The sequence below is a fragment of the Nyctereutes procyonoides genome, unplaced genomic scaffold, assembly GCF_905146905.1.
Source record: "Nyctereutes procyonoides isolate TBG_1078 unplaced genomic scaffold, NYPRO_anot_genome, whole genome shotgun sequence".
Taxonomy (NCBI): domain Eukaryota; kingdom Metazoa; phylum Chordata; class Mammalia; order Carnivora; family Canidae; genus Nyctereutes; species Nyctereutes procyonoides.
Genome location: NW_026575139.1, coordinates 11,169,962 through 11,188,960, shown reverse-complemented (window position 1 = coordinate 11,188,960; position 18,999 = coordinate 11,169,962). Strand labels below are relative to the sequence as shown.

The window sequence follows — 18,999 nt, the reverse complement described above, 5'->3', positions numbered from 1 at the left end:
TTTTTTAACAAAAGTCTTCTTTCTTTTCTTCTTTTCTTTTCTTTTTTTTTTTTTTTTAATGTTGCTCTAATGGTAGAGCTCTATTTGGGCTTTTTCGGGACTCCATTTGACTGAGTGGCTAAACAGTCATTCCAATGTCTAATTTGTGGCAACAATTGAGGGAAAAAATTCAAAATGTGAAAAGTCACAGATATGTGAGAATAGAAAACCTACCTTGGTTTCTCTGATTCCTTTTTACTATCTCCAATGCTTCTGGAATTTTTGTCCTTATCAGGCTCACTATCTGGCTCAGATCCACTGCTACTGGTCTGCCCATGTTTTCTCTTGATTTTCTTGTGGTGATGCTTCCTCTTCTTCTTTTTCTCTTTCTTCTTTTTTCTGCTTGTTTGTTTGGGCTTTTTGTTACTGTCACTTTCATCTGAGGGTTCTGATTTCAGAGGACTCCTGCTTGGGAAAATCACCCATTAGAATTTTTTCCAGAAGAGAATCAGGGAGAAGACTATGTAAATAAGCAGACAACTATGTAAAAAGGGAACTCCAGGAATGCCCAGAGGGGCTTACTATTCGCCCATGTATCTATACAGTGCCTTCCTGGATCACAACTCCCCTTAAGGATTTAAGAGCTGGACCTCCCCACCCCACCACCCACCCACCCAGAAAAAGGAACTGGACCTAAAACAACAGTAGGTGAAGAAAGTCTAGGTTTTAACAACTTCCTAACCTAGACTTTCACATCTGTCTATTTTTAAATGAAAATAATCTGCCAGTTATTTTACCAAATAAAGTATTCACTGAAGCAATGTTATCAAGGGTTTATTTTCACTCCTCCATATTAAGGCAGCATGTCCTTAATGCCAAAAATTTTAAAAAGGTTTAATTCTGGTCCAGATTTTTAAAGGTTATAATAAGCCCTTCTGCATCACTGACATAACCCTCTCTCAGGCATCGGCTGGTGTCAATTTCCAAAGGCTTCTCGTATTTTCAGAGTACTGACTTCTTGGGGCTCATCACCTTAATGAGACCACCTATATTTTCTAGAGGGCTCACGTCTCAATTTGATGCTCTACCACAATTTCTTTCAAAGCTCGATACAGATCTCTGTGTGCCATTCTGCTTTCCCCAAAGTTTTCATGAGATTTCATCCAATGTTTTATCACACCAGCTTCTTCTATTTTTCCAAAAATGGTTAAAAACACAACTGAGGAAACACTGGACTACAGTATTCTGAAGGTTACTAATAAGGTCACATTATACAACCATCACAATGGTGCATGCCATTTCCCTCGTGGCCTCATTATGGCATTGACTGTGTCCTGCACTTGCCACCACAATGCAAACGGAGGAAAAGAGGAATAATCCATGAATGAAGTAAAAGAAAACAGTCAAAGGGCACCTCGTTAGTTCAAGCAAAAAGATTGGTAATTTGCTCTTCTATCACAGGGTTTTTTCTAATCTAAGGAGCATTATTCAAACCAAGTTATAGGCAGTACATGGACAAAAACAAAAAATCCATCTTTCAAAAAAACTACCTGGTCAGTGGGGACCCTTCAGAAACCAGGGCGGTGACCTCTTCAGGTTGTTGGCTCAGAGAGGTTATGGCTCCAACACAAAAGCTCGGGTTGCTCAGCCAGTCTAATTCTGCACAAACAAAAGTGGGGAAAAAAGATCAATGAAATTAGCTCCACGTGATTTCTAAAGCAGGAAATCCATCTTACCAGCTGACATCCTAATTCACAGCCAGCGTCAGCCAGACGGTCTGCAGAAGCCACAGGGAATCCATGAAATTTTTATTTCACAGGGCATGGGGCTTTAACACACACTAAAATACTTAAGACTGAAATCCTCTTGTGCTATCAGGCTGCAGCTTAAGCAAAAGCCATGCAACAAGTGTGGCTTAAAAAGCAACAAGGTTTTATGGATTCCATCCACACTCTACGGAGCAAAAATGTTTCCAAAGCACTAGGACTTAATGACCTCAAATCTGATGCAGACAATTCCGAAAAGCTCAAAAATCAAATCATGCACAAAAGCCTGACATGCTTAATGCTGTTACAGGAGATTAAGGTATTTTTCTTCAAAAAATATTCTGTCCTCAGTAACTTAACATAAGCCTTTCCTTACTACTCCTCTTTGAAAACAAAAACACGGGTGTCAACTTTGCTAATGCTAACATTATATAAAATATTAATGATGATTATTTCTGGGTGGTGAGTTGAATGTCCCTAATTTTTCCTTTCTGCTTATCCACTAATTTCTAACTCCTCTGGAATGGATTCTTTCCAAGTCACTTAATTTCTAACCCTTCAGGAGTCTTAACTGAAAGAAAGGAAAAAATCAAGGGATGGTGTAGCAAGGGGGCCCCAAGAAGGGTTTGGATTTTGTCCTGTTGTGTTCTAGGATGAGGCCAGAGCACTGGTGCGTGACATGAAGTTAGGAGACAAAAGGGTAAGTGCACTTGACAGTCATACTGGGACATAATCTAGATATTGTAAGGTTCACCTATTTAAAATGTGTAAATAAATAAATAAATAAATAAATAAATAAATAAATAAATAAATAAATAAAAAACAAAATGTGCAAGCAATGGCTCTTAGTATATTTAGAATTGTGCAGAGCACCTGACTGGCTCAGTTGGTGGAGCATGTGACTCTTGATTTCAGAGTCATGAGTTCAAGCCCCATGTTGGACACAGAATTTACTTCAAAACAAAACAAAGCAAAAAAAAATCAGAATTGTGCAACTATCACTATGAAGTAATTTGAGCATTTCCATAATCCCAAAAAGAAACCTCATGCCTATTAGCAGTTACCATCACTCATCTCCAGCTCTCCCACCCCCAGGCAACCACTAATCTGTCTCTACAGATTTTCCAGTTTGGAACATTGACTATAAATGAGATCCTATGGGGCGCCTAAGTGACTCAGTTGGTTAAGCATCTGCCTTGAGCTCAGGTCATCATCCCGGGGTCCTGGGACAGAGACCCGTATTGGACTCCCTGCTCAGCAGGGAGCTCGCTTGTCCCTCTCCCTCTGCCCCTGCTCTATCAAATAAAGCAAATCTTTTAAAAATAAATAAATAATAAATAAAGGAGATCACACAATACACAGTCTTTTGTAACTGGCTTCTTCTACTTGGCATAATGTTTTCAAGGTTCATCCATGCTGTAGAATGTATCCATGCTCCATTACTTTTTACTGCCAAATAATATTCCATTTTATGGATAGACCACATTTTATCCATTTATTGGCTGATGGACACTTGGTTATAATGAACAATACTGCCATGAACACTCATGTACAAGTTTTTATACGGACATATGTTTTCATTTCTCTCGGCTAGACATCCAGGAGAAACACTGGGTCATGTGGTAACTCATGTTGAGCATTTTAAGGAAATACCAGACTGTTTTCCAAACTGGCTGCACCACTTTACATTCCCAGGAACAGTGTGTAAGGATTCTGATTTCTCCAAATCCTTGGCAACTTGTCTCTGTGGTTTAGGTTTTACAGTCATCCTAGTGTGTGTGATGTCTCTTCTCATTGTGCTTTTGGTTTTCATTTCCCTGGTAACTAATGATGCAATGCATCATTTCATGTGTTTATTGGCCACTCAAATCGGAAGAATAGTCAAATCTTTTGCCCTTTTTTAAAATGAGTTGTCTTTTTAGTATTGGGCTGGAACAGTGTTCATATGTTGTCTTCTAGTCCCTGATGATTATTGCATCTCAGTGAGGAGGAGATACTAGAATATGTCATCTGTGATGACACGTATACTTTGTTTTACTCACTGTTGTATCTGTGGCACCATGAACAATGTCTAGCATACGTCAGGAGGACTTTAATAAATATTTGTGGCAAAGAGCAAAAGGAAGGAAAGTCCTAAAGAGGAATGTTACATTAAGAGGGAGAAGTGGGATCCCTGGGTGGTACAGTGGTTTGGCGCCTGCCTTTGGCCCAGGGCGCGATCCTGGAGACCCGGGATCGAGTCCCACATCGGGCTCCCAGTGCATGGAGCCTGCTTCTCCCTCTGCCTGTGTCTCTGCCTCTCTCTCTCTGTGTGTGTGACTATCATAAATAAATAAATAAATAGATAGATAGATAGATAGATAGATAGATAGATAGATAGATAGATAAATAAATAAATAAATAAATAAATAAATAAATAAATAAATAAATAAATAAGAGGGAGAAGTGCCTGGTGGGCTCAGTCGGTTGAGTATCTGACTCTTCATTTCTGCTCAGGTCATAATCTCAGGGTCATAGGATGGAGCCCTGATTGGGGCTCCCCAATCAGCAGGGAGTCTGCTTGAGGTTCTCTCTCCCTCTGCCCACCCCCTGCTCGTGAACACATGCTCACTCTCTAAATAAATAAATAAAACCTTTTAAAGGGGGGAGGGAGAGATTCTAACCCATTAAGTGCCTACTGTAGGCCAAACACCAGGTAAAGCCCTTTTTATATCCTTACTCCTGTTAAGCATCATAACAACCCTCTCTGGGAGGTACTATGATCTCCACCACATAAAAGAGAAGACTAAGGCTCAGAGGAACTAAGTCACTTGTAAGGCCACACCCCGTGAGTGCGAAGCAACTGTTGGGGCAATCTTTCTTCTATTGTCTCCTTTTCCTTCTGAGGTTGGTTCTCTTCCCTTGGGTTGAATTCGTGGCAAGAGGTATGTGAAAATGGTTCCTGTTGCTCCCTGAGATCATGACTATTTCCACAATAATTGGATTTTCTCATAAACAAAGGAAAGGTGAGAAAAAAATGGAAAAACAATATGTATGGAAAGATGCCCTCAATTTCAAGAGATTTCTCCAAAAATATTCTAGGTAGTGAAGACAGCTTGGAGGAGATGTAAAACAACAAAAAACAGCTGTTAAAACAACAAAAAGGGGGCATCTGGGTGGCAGAGTGGCTGGGCATCTGCCTTGGGCTCAGGGCGTGATCCTAGGGTCCTGGGATCGAGACCCCCATCAGGCTCCCAGCAGGGAGTCTGCTTCTCCCTCTGCCTGTGTCTCTGCCTCTCTCTGTCTCTCTCATGAATAAATAAATAAAATCTTAAAAAAAAAAAAACCAAAAGCATAAAGTGTGCAACTCTCCAGAGTCCTCCAGAAAGTATAAGAAAAAGGGCTTTTAAGGGAGCAATTAAGGCTTTGCCATGTGAGACCACTGTGGGAAAAGAGTAGTGTATACAGAACTAAAACTCCTGGGGTTCTAGCCCAAATCAGCACTGACCACCTCTGTGAACTTCATCTCAATCAAATGACCTTTTGTCAGAGCAAAGGGTATTTCCACCTGACAAGAAGTTACAGCAGCTGCTTTTTTTTTTCTTTCCTGGTAGCACAAGAGCAGTGAACAAGGAACATTAGAAGTAATCATTATTGGATGTTAGTCATGTCAGAATTTTGAAAGTTCTAGTCTAGAGAAAACACTGTTTAAACAAAATCAGAGAAGTCTGGCAATCAGAACAGCCCAAGTAGTGATGTTCCTGGGGGCCAAAGGGAGGGGGTGGCTCTGAGAAGGCTCCCTGAAGGAGCTCGGCTAGGGTACCACTGCCTCATTTACAGATCAACAGCGGGAGGCCAAAAGAAATTCAGTCACAAGGACACGGTACACACCTGCACCCCGATCGGTGCTCCCCACCACACCATGGTGCTACTCTTCACTCCTTAAACTAAGGAGCTGGTTTTCCGGAAGTGTCTCTGCAACATGGGGCTATTGTGGCAATTCTCACATTATAAACTCATTATTTGCATGGCACTCTTCCTACTTTATTCCAAGGCAAAGGTCAACAACTCAAATCCTTACCAGGACCAGATTAGTAATGATTACTAGGAAGTGAGAATGAAAAAAAGAAAAAGACAAAAATATTTTACCAGCCAAACAAATACAGTAAATTAGTTTACAATTCTTTTTTTTTTTTTAAGATTTTATTTATTTATTCATGATAGTCACACAGAGAGAGACAGAGAGGCAGAGACACAGGCAGAGGGAGAAGCAGGCTCCATGCAGGGAGCCTGACGTGGGACTCAACCCCGGGTCTCCAGGATCGCGCCCCGGGGCCAAAGGCAGGCGCCAAACCGCTGCGCCACCCAGGGATCCCTAGTTTACAATTCTTGCACCCTATGAGCTCCTCCTATGCCTTTCTTTCTAAACTAAATGCTACATAAAGGCAGAGGTCACGACTACTCACTCCTTGTATTCCTAGTACAGTGCCTTGGCACAAAACTGAAATATAAATATTTGCTGAATAAATACAATGAATGAGGATCTGAGCCATATCTTCGTATCTTTTATTCCTAGCATCTAATTTACTGAACTAAAGGAACCTGACACCATCAAAAGCATGCTATTTATCTAGGTATAAAGTACAACTATTTTGATTCTTCCAGTCTTTGCTGTAAATGGAAATTGAATCATTAAAGAGTAAAATATGGAACACCTAGTACATGCCCAGGCAGGTCCCCACACTGGGGATACAGTGTGAGTAAGGCAGGCCAGGTCTCTGTTCATATGGTATTTATACTTAATCACAAGCCTAACTATTCATGTAATACATGTAGATTGTTAAATTCTGGTTACGTGGAATCCTCAGAGGAACTCAGAGGAAGTTATCTGAGATTAAGAGATACTTTATTAATCAGATTGCAAAGGTTTTTTTTTTTTCATTTACTTACATCGTCATACAATTTACAAATTCCTTTGAGAGAAGTCAAATATGTATTTAGATCACTGTGTCAATACCAAGCAGGATGTAACAACGTATTTCAAAAAGGAACGAGCAGGATACAACATGCCTAGGGTTCAAACAAAGAAGCTGACCAATCTTTTGTCCTCGTAGGTTAGTAAATTAGGTTGAATCGGGCCTGGAAATCAGCACTCTGCTATACACACACACACCACACACACACACACACACTCAATAGGAAAGGAAAGGTACAAGAACCAAGCAGAAAACCACTTTAGAACTACTGCCTAACAAAAACCAGGCAGGTATCTGGAAGAACCACAGCAAGTGTTATTTTACAGAAAATTATATAATGAATCATCCCTAGCTTGACATGCTCTTTATAATAAGTTTATTATATACTGCTGTTTCTCCATTGCTAGTCAAAAGGCTTTAATTCCATTCCATTAGACAGAGGGATGGAGAAACTGCCATGAATAAGTTTAAAAAAAATTTTTTTTAATCACAGTTGGATAAAATATCCAAGTTCCCCTCTTCCCTATTCGATTATAACAAAGAAAGCACTGATTACTGGGTTTCAGTGAGCTCCGCTGAGCACCACCCGCCAGGAATAACTCAAAAGACATTTCTAAGTTTGAGTGCATTCAGTAAGCATATACATTAAGGAAGGAGATTGTTCCTTTAATATGAGTGAGCCTAGCTCTTCATTTTGATCAAAGTCCTTATTTCCTGACCGGGAAACTGAGCGTGCAAACACTTGTACAGAAAGCACTAGTAGGGCAGCCCGGGTAGCTCAGCAGTTTAAGCACAGCCTTCAGCCCAGGGCCTGACCCTGGAGACCCATGATCGAGTCCCGCGTCAGGCTCCCTGCATGGAGCCTGCTTCTCCCTCTGCTTGTCTCTCTCTCTCTTTCTTTCTCTCTCTGTCTCTCATGAATAAATAAAATCTTAAAAATAAAAAGAAAAAGAAAAAGAAAAAGAAAGCACTAGCAAACATGGCTAAGAAGTGCTTTTCAGATGGTGATCAGAGTATCTAGCCAAAGTCAGCACTTAGACGGAGTTAACCTACAATTTGAAGAGAACCCAGGATCCCAAAAGTGTTTTTTTTTTTAAGACTTATATATTCGGGATCCCTGGGTGGCGCAGCGGTTTGGCGCCTGCCTTTGGCCCAGGGCGCGATCCTGGAGACCCGGGATCGAATCCCACGTCGGGCTCCCAGTGCATGGAGCCTGCTTCTCCCTCTGCCTGTGTCTCTACCTCTCTCTCTCTCTCACTGTGTGCCTATCATAAATAAATAAAAAATTAAAAAAAAAAGACTTATATATTCATGAAACAGAGAGAGAGAGGCAGAGACCTAGGCAGAGGGAGAAGCAGGCTCCCCGCAGGGAGGCCGACGCGGGACTTGATCCCAGGAGCTGGGATCACGACCTGAGCCCAAAGGCAGACGCTCAACTACTGAGCCATGCAGGTGTGCCAAAAGTGATGTTTAAACAACCCAAACCCCAACACTCTAATATCACACAGTATGATTTATAACACAAGTTTCTGAGCCAAAAGGGTGTTCAAATACTGCTTTATTGTTTCTTGGTTGTGCAACTTGTAACAAAATACTTAACTTCTGAGTCTTTCTTTTCTTTCACTCAGCGTGTTTTGTTTTGTTTTTACTGAAAGCCAGGCACTAGTCTAGGAGCTGGGAACACACAGCAAACAAGACAAACCGAAGCTGACCCTTAGGGCACTGACACACTGGCAGTCACTTACTGGCAACATGACAGGCCTCAAGATGGAGAAAACACACAGAGGGTGCAATGAGAGCACATTATCCAAACTAGGTGTGGGTGAGAGGAAGCTGCCAAGAGGAGCATCTTGGTTAAAACCCAAAGGATGAGGAGTAAGGCTGATGGGCTCCTAGCGAGAGTCTAAGTCAGAAGACATGGCTGGTATGAAGATCTGACCGTGGGAAAGCAGGACTCTGGGAAACAGCATGAAACAGCATGAAGCTGTGCTGTCTGGATCACAGGGAGGGACAGCAAGTGAGGGCAGGATGAAGCTGGAGAGGCCAGGGGGCCTTAAAAACATGTCAGAGTTTGGACTTACCCTATGGGCAATAGACAGACACTTGAGAGCTCTACACAAGGTGACAATGTCAGATCTAGGATTCCAAAGATCGGCAGCAAAGAGCAGTATTCAAGAGCACAAGTGTTGACACTAGATCGCCTGAGTTCAGCTCCTGCTTCTGTGGCCCACCAGCCATGTGAGCAGACAAGTTACTTACTGGCTCTGTGACTGCGTTCCCTCCTCCTGAGAAATGCAGAATAACAGTACCGACTTCATAGGGTTATGATTCAGTGAGTCAGTATTTGTAAAGCATTTACACCAGTGAATGGTACATGGTATTTTTAAATAAATACACTTTTTTTTTAATTTTTTTTTTTTTTATTTATTTACGATAGTCATACAGAGAGAGAGAGAGAGGCAGAGACACAGGCAGAGGGAGAAGCAGGCTCCATGCACCAGGAGCCCGACGTGGGATTCGATCCCGGGTCTCCAGGATCGCGCCCTGGGCCAAAGGCAGGCGCCAAACCGCTGCGCCACCCAGGGATCCCAATACACTTTTTTTTAAAAGATGTTATTTATTTGTAAAGATTTTACAGAGAGAGAAAACAAGCATGGAAAAAAATAAAAGAAAAAAGAAAACAAGCATGGGCAGGAGGAGCGGCAGAGGGAGAAGCAGACACTCTGCACAGCAGAGAGCCCAACTCAGGACTCAATTCCAGAACCCTGGGATCATGACCTGACCCGAAGGCAGACACTTAACCCACTGAGCATCCCAGGCGCACAATACACTTTAACATGCTCCTGACATGGGCAGCCCTGGTGGTGCAGTGGTTTAGCGCCGCCTGCAGCCCGAGGTGTGATCCTGGAGACGGGATGGGGTCCCGCATCAGGCTTCCTGCATGGAGCCTGCTTCTCCCTCTGCCTGTGTCTCTGCCTCTCTCTCTCTCTCTCTTTCTCTCTCTCTCTCTCTCTCTGAATGACTAAATAAATAAATCTTAAAAAAAAAAAAAATGCTCCTGACAGTGCGGAGAGTGGTTCAGGGAGTGAAGGCAGGACTGTAGATAGGAAGACTGTTTAGGAGGCTGTTGTCAATCCAGGAGGGTAATGATGGCAAAAACTGGGCAGTGTCAGACAACAAAGGCAAACTAATGAATTTAAGAGTCAACTGGCTCAACAAAACATCAGCAAACTGAATTCAACAGTACATTAAAAGGATCATACATTATGGTCAAGTGGGATTTATTCCAGTGTTGGTTCACAATCCATACAAATCAATCAACACAACGCAATTAACAAAATAAAGGATAAAAATCATACCACCTCAATAGATGCACAAAAAAAGCATTTGACAAAGCTTAATATCCATTCATGGTAAAAAAAAAAAAAAAAAAAAACTCCCAGCAAAGTGGGTAGAAAGAGAATATGCCTCAACATAGTAAAGGCCATATAGGACAAACGTACAGCCAGTATTATGCTCAATGGTGAAGTAAAGTAAGATTGTTACTGTTTGTGGAGATGACATGACACCATACATAGAAAACCCTAATGACTCCACAAAAAACTTTTATAATAAATGAATTCAATAAAGTAAAATTAACATATAGAAATCTGATGTGTTTTTATACACTAAGAACTATCAGAGAAATTTTAAAAATAATCATCAGATTATGATTAAAATGTCCATACTATCCAAAGCAATCTCCAAGATTCAGTGCAATCCCTACCAAAATACCAATGGCATTTTTCACATAACTAGAACAGAATAATCCTAAAATTTGTATGAAACTACAAAAGCCCCTGAATACCCAAAGTAATCCTGAGAAAGAAAAACAAAGATGGAAATATTCCACTCCCAGATTTCAAATTATACTTCAAAGCTATGATAATCAAAATAGTATGATGCTGGCATGAAAACAGACACCTAGATCAATGAAACAGAACAGAGAGCCTAGAAATAAATCCACATTTATATGGTCATTTAATCTACAACACAGGAGCCAAGAATATTCAATGAGGAACAGTCTCTTCAACAAAAGGTGTTGGCAAACCTGGACAGCTACATGCAAAAGCATGAAATTAGGCCACTGTCTTACACCATATACAAAAATAAATTCAAAATGGGTTAAAGACTTAAACGTAAGAACTGAAACCATAAAATTCCTAGAACAAAACATAGGTACTAAACTCTTGGACATCAGTCTTAGCAAAAATTTTTTTGGCCTTGTCTTGTAGGCATGAACAAAAACAGCAAAAATAAACAACTAGCACTACATCAAATTAAAAACCTTTTGCACAGCGAAGGAAACCATCAAAAAAACAAAAAGGCAACCTACTGAATGGGAGAAGATATTTGCAAATGACATATTTAGTAAGGTGTTAATATCCAAAATATATAGATAATTCACAGGACTCAAAACACATAAAACAATCCAATTAAGAACTGGGCAGGGGGGCAGCCCGGGTGGCTCAGTGGTTTAGCACCACCTTCAGCCCAGGGCCTGATCCTGGAGAGCTGGGATCGAGTCCCACGTCAGGCTCCCTGCATGGAGCCTGCTTCTCCCTCTGCCTGTGCCTCTGCCTCTCTCTCATGAATAAGTAAATAAATAAAATCCTGAACATTTTCCCAAAGACATCCAGATGGCTAACAGGCACATGAAAAGATGCTCAACCCCACTCACCCATTGGGGAAATGCAAATCAAAACCACAATGAGATATCGTCTCATGCCTGTCAGAATGGCTAAAATCAAAAAGACAAGAAATAAGTGTTGGCTACTATGTGAAGGAAAAAAAATTAAAAAACAAAACCCTGTACACTGTTGATGGGAATGCAAACTGGTACAGCCAGTGTGGATGTTCCTCAAAAAGTTAAAAATATATATGCCATAAGATCCAGCAATTCCACTTCTGGGTATTTATCCTAAGAAAATTAAAATACTAATGTATGAAAAGATATACGCTCTATATTCATTGCAGCATTATTTACAATAGCCAAGATAGGAAAGCACTTAAATATCCATCAATAGATGAATGGATAAAGATGTAGTGTGTGGGGCATCTGGGTGGCTCAATTGGTTAAGCATCTACCTTTGGCTCACTTTATGATCCCAGGGTCCTGGGATGGGAGCCCCATGTCAGGCTCCCTGCTTGGTGGGGAGCCTGCCTGCTTCTCCCTCTCCCCTCTGTTCATCCTCTCTCGCTATCTCTCTCAAATAAAAAGGTAAAATTTTTATTTTTTTTAAAGATTTTATTTATTTATTCATTAGAGACACAGGCAGAGGGAGAAGCAGGCTCCATGCAGGGAGCCCGATGCGGGACTCAATCCTGGGTCTCCAGGACCACACCCCGAGCTGAAGGTGGCGCTAAACCGCTGAGCCACCAGGGCTGCCCAAAAGGTAAAATTTTTAAAAAGAAAAAGATGTAGCATGTGCATCAGCGCATACACACTCTAGGGAATATTACTAAGCCATAAAAAATGAGATCTTGCCAATTGCAACAATATGGATGAACCTAGAAGATATTACACTAAGTAAGTCAGAGAAAGACATACCACAATTTCACTTATATGTGGAATCTAAAAAACAAATGAACAAACAAAACAGAATCAGACCTATACATACAGAAAACCTGATGGTTGCCAGAGGGCAAGGGGTCGGGGATGGGCAGATTAGATGGAAGGGATTAAGAGGTACAAACTAGAAGAGGTGGGAAAAGAGTTGCCTGGAAGGATGAGATGAAGAATTGAATGAGGGGTCGTGACAGGAGGAGAAGCAAAGTACATGCCTAAGTTTTGGCTTGGGGAATGATGGTGTCATGTTCTATATGTGGTCCCAGGAAGAAGAGCACGGTCTGGAGAAAAAAATGATGAGTTTAGTTTCTCTCCCAAATATGGATAATACACCTGCTTCATATGTTATGAGGATTAAATGAACTGATATACCACCTTCCTCCACAACTCTGTACAAATATTTGACTCCTGACAACAATGTAAAACATTACAAAATCCTAATAAATAATCTGATAGTAGGGGATCCCTGGGTGGCTCAGCGGTTTAGCACCTGGCCCAGGGCACGATCCTGGAGTCCCTGGATCGAGTCCCACGTCGGGCTCCCAGCATGGAGCCTGCTTCTCCCTCCTCCTGTGTCTCTGCCTCTCTCTCTCTCTCTCTCTCTCTCTCATGAATAAATAAATAAATAAATCTTTAAAAAATAATAATAATCTGATAGTATAAGAAGGAAAGCTTGAGAGAACTGGAGGGACCAGACACTGGAGACTCTCTGCTGCTCCTAACACAATGGAGGCACTACATATCTGTTCAAAGAATGAATGTTACTAAATCTCCACACACACCCCCAAACCTCTTACTGAATAAGATGGCTATTTAAATCCTGTCCTAATGCTTAACAGTACCTCCAGAGTGAAGAGTGGTGGAGCTGCTGTCACCTCTTTGGTTATTGCCTCTCTACTCTGTCCAGCAGTTTAGTTTGTCTTTTTTAATTGAAACTGCACTACTTATTATTGATCTTACATTTTCATATCATTTTACAGTGTAAAGCAAAAAGTACAAAAAATAGGCAAGGACGTGAATAGACATCTTTCCAAAAAAGACATCCAGTTGACCAAGAGACACATGAAATGATGATCAACATCACTCATCATCAGGGAAATGTGTATCAAAACCACAATGGATTATCACCCTATTCCTGTCAGAACGGCTAAAATTAAAAAAGGCAGGAAATAAAAAGTGTTGGCGAGAATATGTAGAAAAAGGAACATTTTGCACTGCTGATAGGAATGTAAATTGGTACAACCACTATGGGAAACAGTATGGAGATTCCATATGATCCAAAAATTCCTCTACTGGGTATTTATTCAAAGAAACTGAAAAGACATAAAAACTTCTATGTTTCCCACAGCAGTGTTTACAATAGCCAAGATACGGAAGCAGCCCAAGTGCCCGTAAATAGACGAGTCAGTAAAGAAGATGTGATATATACATAAAAATAGAAATAATATGGAATATTATCCAGCCATAAAGAAGGATGAAATCTTGCTATGTGTGATGACATAAATGGACCTAAAAGGGTATTATGCTAAGTGAAGTCAGAGAAACAAAAATACCACCTGATATCATTTATATGTAGAATCTACAAGACAACTAAACAAAAAGCAGCTCACTCATAAATATGGAGAACTGATGGTTGCCGGGGGATGAGCAAAATAAGTGAAGGGGAGTGGGAGATGCCTGTGAATAAGGAATAAATCACAGGAATAAAAGGCACAGCACAGGGAATATAGTCGATGATATTCTAACAGTGTTGCAGTAAGCACAGCATGAGGTATAAAGTTGCTGAATCACTACGTTGTACACCTGAAACTAATGAAACATCATGTGTCAACAACAAAGTAGAGTGCCTCTATTAATAACAGCGGAAGAAAGGAAACAGTCTAAATGTTCTTAATAGGGAATACCCTGTGACATCCCATGATAGAGTTCTGTGTATCAGTCAAAAGAAATGAGAAAGATCTCATGTTATACTGTAAAGTGATCTCTGGAATTTTAGCTAAAATGCAAAACAAGTGGGGCGCCTGGGTGGCTCAGTATGTTGAAAATGACTCTTCATTTTAGCTCAGTTTGTGATCTCAGGGTCATGACAATGAGTCCCAGTGGGCTCTGCACTCAGCAGGGAGTCTGCTTCAGAATTCTCTCTCTCTCTCTCTCTCTCTCTCTCCCTCTACCCACCCCTCACTGCTTGCTAGAGCTCTCTCTAAAATAAATAAGTCTTCAAAAAAATAAGATAAAATGTAGAACAGTATGTATTTAAGAAAAGGAAGGAAATGTAGCTACCTACTCATATTAAGGGAGAGAAAATGGAAGGATATCATTGACTAATTAAAATTCTAACCCACATAGTACAGAAAATGACAGAGATGAATATACCTGGTTTACATTTTCAACCTTAAGATCATGTAAATGTTTCACAATGCTAAAAACCAAATCAATTCAAAAAGAAGAAAAAAGCAATCCCCCAAAATTAAAAATATACATTACTTTAACTATATGTCAAACTGGTGACAAAACCACACAGAAATTATTTTAAAACACAGTCAACTGACCACATATCTGCTGCAGGATATGTCCTAAGGACAAAAGAAACCACAAAGAAATATAAACTATATTTAGTATTAATCATGTTGCTACTGTTATTTTGAACATATACATAATTGTGTTGGTGGCATTAGGAACTAAGATTTTTTTTAAGTTTTTTTTTTAATTTTAATTTTTTAAAAGATTTTATTGAGAGAGAGAGAGTGCACACACGAGCAAGGGGAGGGGCAGAGGGAGAAGCAGACTGAACCACCCAGGTGCCCCAAGATTTTATTTTGAAGTAACACCCACACCCAACGTGGGACTTGAATTCACAACTCCAAGATCAAGAGTCCACACTCAACCCACCAAACCAGCCAGGCACCCCAAGAACTAAGATTTTCAGCATAAGAGGAAAGAAATATAAATGTTAACTATAAATTGGTATATACATTACAAATTATATTACAAAAAGAAATTAAGTAAAAATCTCACAATATTAAATTTGACCTGGAAATATCAAGGTGAATTTATGATGTATTTTTCTCTTCCTGGTTTTGACCACTCAAAATGTCTACAAATAATGACAACCCAATGCAATTAGTACTCCTGACACCAACCTGTGGTTTTAACCTTCCCATACCATTTTCCGCTAAAAGAAATCATGGTTTTTAGAGAAACAGGCAATTCCAGGCCATAATGGAACATGTAAGTGATGAGCTATGGGCATCTTTTAGGCCAGAAAGCAAGGAAGCAATTAAGACATCTGGGTCATGTCAAAAAGACACACATCGAACTTAGACTCCCATTAGCCACGGATGGGATGATTTGAGCATTAGAAAAATAATATCTACAATGGATCAAAATCCAAGCGTTAAAAATTCAACAGTTCATAATGAAGAGGGAGACCTCTAAAAGTCGCAGAGAGCCCAACTCATTTTCTGAAAACTGACAAAGGGAACAAATTAACCATTCATCCTGTCTTTCCCCACCTGCATTCTATTTCCAGGTATCCCAATAGTGTTGACAGAAAGTTTACAGAATAATTGATGCTAACACAGGAGGAAAACTAAAGTTAGAAAATAACCATTTGTAACCCCAACGAAATAATGCATCTAAGCAACAATCATAAATGGCTGCAAAAATCATTAGGTAAAAGACTGATGGGCAGCGTCATCACGGATGAGTCCAGTTGTCCCTGAAATCACTGATCAATCTTAACATTACCAAAAGAAGAAAAGCTAGACAGCACATCCTCCCAAACTGAGTAAATAGCAAACACCCAATGAGGTATTTTCAATTAAAATTATACCTGAATCTAATTAACTCTCTAGATCTAATTGCCAGTTCACAGGAAATACTGGGATAGAGAAGGATGCTGAATGACACCAAGGAGGATTTGGTAGGAAACGTCAACAGGACAAGTGACCCAGTTTCCTCAACAAATAAATCACCAGGGAAACTGAAAGGGAAGGAGAAACGGTTTCATATTAAAAAGAGACCTAAGAGATGCATTCACAAAATACAACGTTGTATCTTTCTTGGGATCCTGACTTGAAGCAGCACTAAAAGGCCATTTTTGAGACAACTTGGGAAATGTGAACGTTGACAGGAAATTAGATGATATTAAAGAATCAGAGTTAATTTGAGTGATAACGTCTAAATTTGTAAAAATACAGTGCTTCCTAAAAACCTCTTTTACAAACATTATCCTGATATTGAATACCCAGAAAATGTCTGATAAATATTGGTGAAGATCAATGACAAGGACGACACTCTCCTGTAAACTTTCCATTTCACCCTCCCCAAAGAAGAGATAAACCTTTGGCCTGTTAAGTCACTACCCGCCCCTCACTACTGGTCCCAACCATATTTCCCAAGGCCCCTCATTAGGCCTCTATATTTCCACACAAACTGTGGACTGTTTGCAATTTTCTGCACAGGTCACATGATTTCCTTCCTGCATGTCTTTTTTTATTATTATTATTTATTTACGATAGTCGCACAGAGAGAGAGCTAGAAAGAGAGGCAGAGACATAGGCAGAGGGAGAAGCAGGCTCCATGCACCGGGAGCCCGACGTGGGATTCGATCCCGGGTCTCCAGGATCGCGCCCTGGGCCAAAGGCAGGCGCCAAACCGCTGCGCCACCCAGGGATCCCCCTGCATGTCTTTAAAGGCCCTGGAATGCCCTTCCATTATCTCCATCCATCCAGATTGCACGGTCTTGAAGACCCATCGCCAAAGTCACCTACTAAATAAAGCCTTCTTGAACTTCCCATCAGAAGTCAGTATTCCTGTAGTTCACCTGTGATACCTATAACATCTTACCTTTTCTGTCACTTTTTAAAAAATACCTATTGATGTAAGGAAGACATCAGGGTTCCAAGCTGAGGGCCAAGAAAGACTTCTTGAGACGTACCTGGTGCAAAAAGGAGGCTTTTATTAAAGCACGGGGACAGGGGATCCCTGGGTGGCTCGGTGGTTTAGCACCTGCCTTCGGTCCAGGGCATGATCCTGGAGTCCCGGATCAAGTCCCGCGTCAGGCTCCTGGGATGGAGCCTGCTTCTCCCTCTGCCTGTGTCTCTGCTCCCTCCCCCCACCATGTCTATCATGAATAAATAAATATTTTAAAAAAAAAAAGGCACGGGGACAGGACCTGTGGACAGGAAGAGCTGCACTGGGGTCATGATGAGTGGCCCATTCTGTACTTTCAAGCTGGGAAGGGATTGGGAAGAGCGTTAAGTCTCTAAGAAACATCGGAAGCAAAGTCTCCAGGACCTTTCGCCCTTAGCAAAGTATTAACAACCCAGGCAGTTGAGTCCCTAGAGGATTGTCGCCTTGCCTGTTTCAAGGACTTGTCAACCGGCTGTAGGGAGTAAGGAAATGTAATAATATTTCTTCTGCCTGTTTCCCATATCGCCTATTATTGGTCTGTATACTCAGCAGACATTTCTTGCACACCTACAATATTCTGGACCTGAGCTCTGGGCGAAGTATGCTGCAGTCTGGAGACACTGTCCCCGACCACATGCAGGTTACAACCTAGTCAAGGATAACCAAAAATTGCACTAATTTACATAGGAAATTACTCAAAATGATGTAGAGCATTACCAAAAAAAAAAGGTGTAGGAACCATAAGAGGATATAAAAGAGGAAGGAGTCAGACACAATTGGGCTCGGCCACATTATGTGTAGGATCTAGGATTAATGACTTTAAATTACAATCCCCCGTCTCAGGTTGTAATAACTGCAGATGTCCTGGGGCCAGAACATGGAACGTGATTCCCCTCAATTACCAGTTCTGATTCCCAGCACCTGTGCCCCCCCACCCCGCGGAGAAACCGCGCGTGGTCAGGCTGCGGATGCTAATCCCCAGCTCCAGTTCTGCCAAAAGCTAGGAACCCACCGGACAGTTCAGAATTCAGTAAAACGGGGGAAAAACGCCAGGAGGGATGCAGTGGGAACACCTCGCCTTTTGCACCAGGACTCTCCCCGGAATGTGAATGTCTGTTTCTCAGGGGGACGTGACGGAGGCCCCCGGCGAGGAGGGGGCCGGACCGCAGGACCACCTGAAGTCCGCGCCCCACGACCCCTGCCAGGGCTCTTCTTCCTCCGACCAGCGCTCGGCAACTCAAACCTCACGCCGGGACCAGCCCAGGGCGCCCTTCCCAGAAGGCTTTGCAGCGCCGCGGAGAACTCTGGGACACAGATGGATAAACAAACCCCAAGCAAGGGCCGAGACCTGGGACCGAGACACTCCGCTGTAAGCCCGCCGAGTGCCTTCTTCATCCCTTTTGCCTGCTTACCTTTCCTCGCGCTGCCGCCATCCGGAGCCCCACTAATGCCAGCAAAGGCCGGGAACAGCGCCATGGCCACAGGCCGCGCTGCCGTCCCCTCTACAGAAATGGCGCCGGGGAGCGGACGCCGGTAGTGAGGCCTTAGCTCTCGCGGTGCACTCTGGGGAGTGTGGTTTGTGTGTGTGTGTGTGTGTGTGTGTGTGTGTGTGTGTGTGTTTTAACCCCGGAGCTCCCTCGGCTAGACCCGGAACTGGGCGTGGCTAGGGGCGGGGGCGGGGCGGGGCGATTGGTGGGAGGGGCGGGGCGAGGGGCGGGGCGGAACCACTAACGTATAATTGATACCCGGAGGTTGAGAACCGGGAAAATGCAGAGAG

The 18,999-nt window shown here is 41.9% G+C and overlaps 1 protein-coding gene across 1 annotated transcript in view; it reads right to left on the bottom strand.

The window, feature by feature from the left end:
- The window catches only part of NRDE2 (NRDE-2, necessary for RNA interference, domain containing), a 46,125-nt gene extending 27,342 nt beyond the window's left edge, over positions 1-18,783 (bottom strand). Inside the window, 3 exon segments of the mRNA XM_055304091.1 lie at positions 214-444; positions 1,530-1,638; positions 18,635-18,783. Coding sequence (XP_055160066.1) covers positions 214-444; positions 1,530-1,638; positions 18,635-18,698 — 404 coding nt within the window. The 5' untranslated portion in view covers positions 18,699-18,783.
- Between the last annotated feature and the right edge of the window lie 216 nt (positions 18,784-18,999).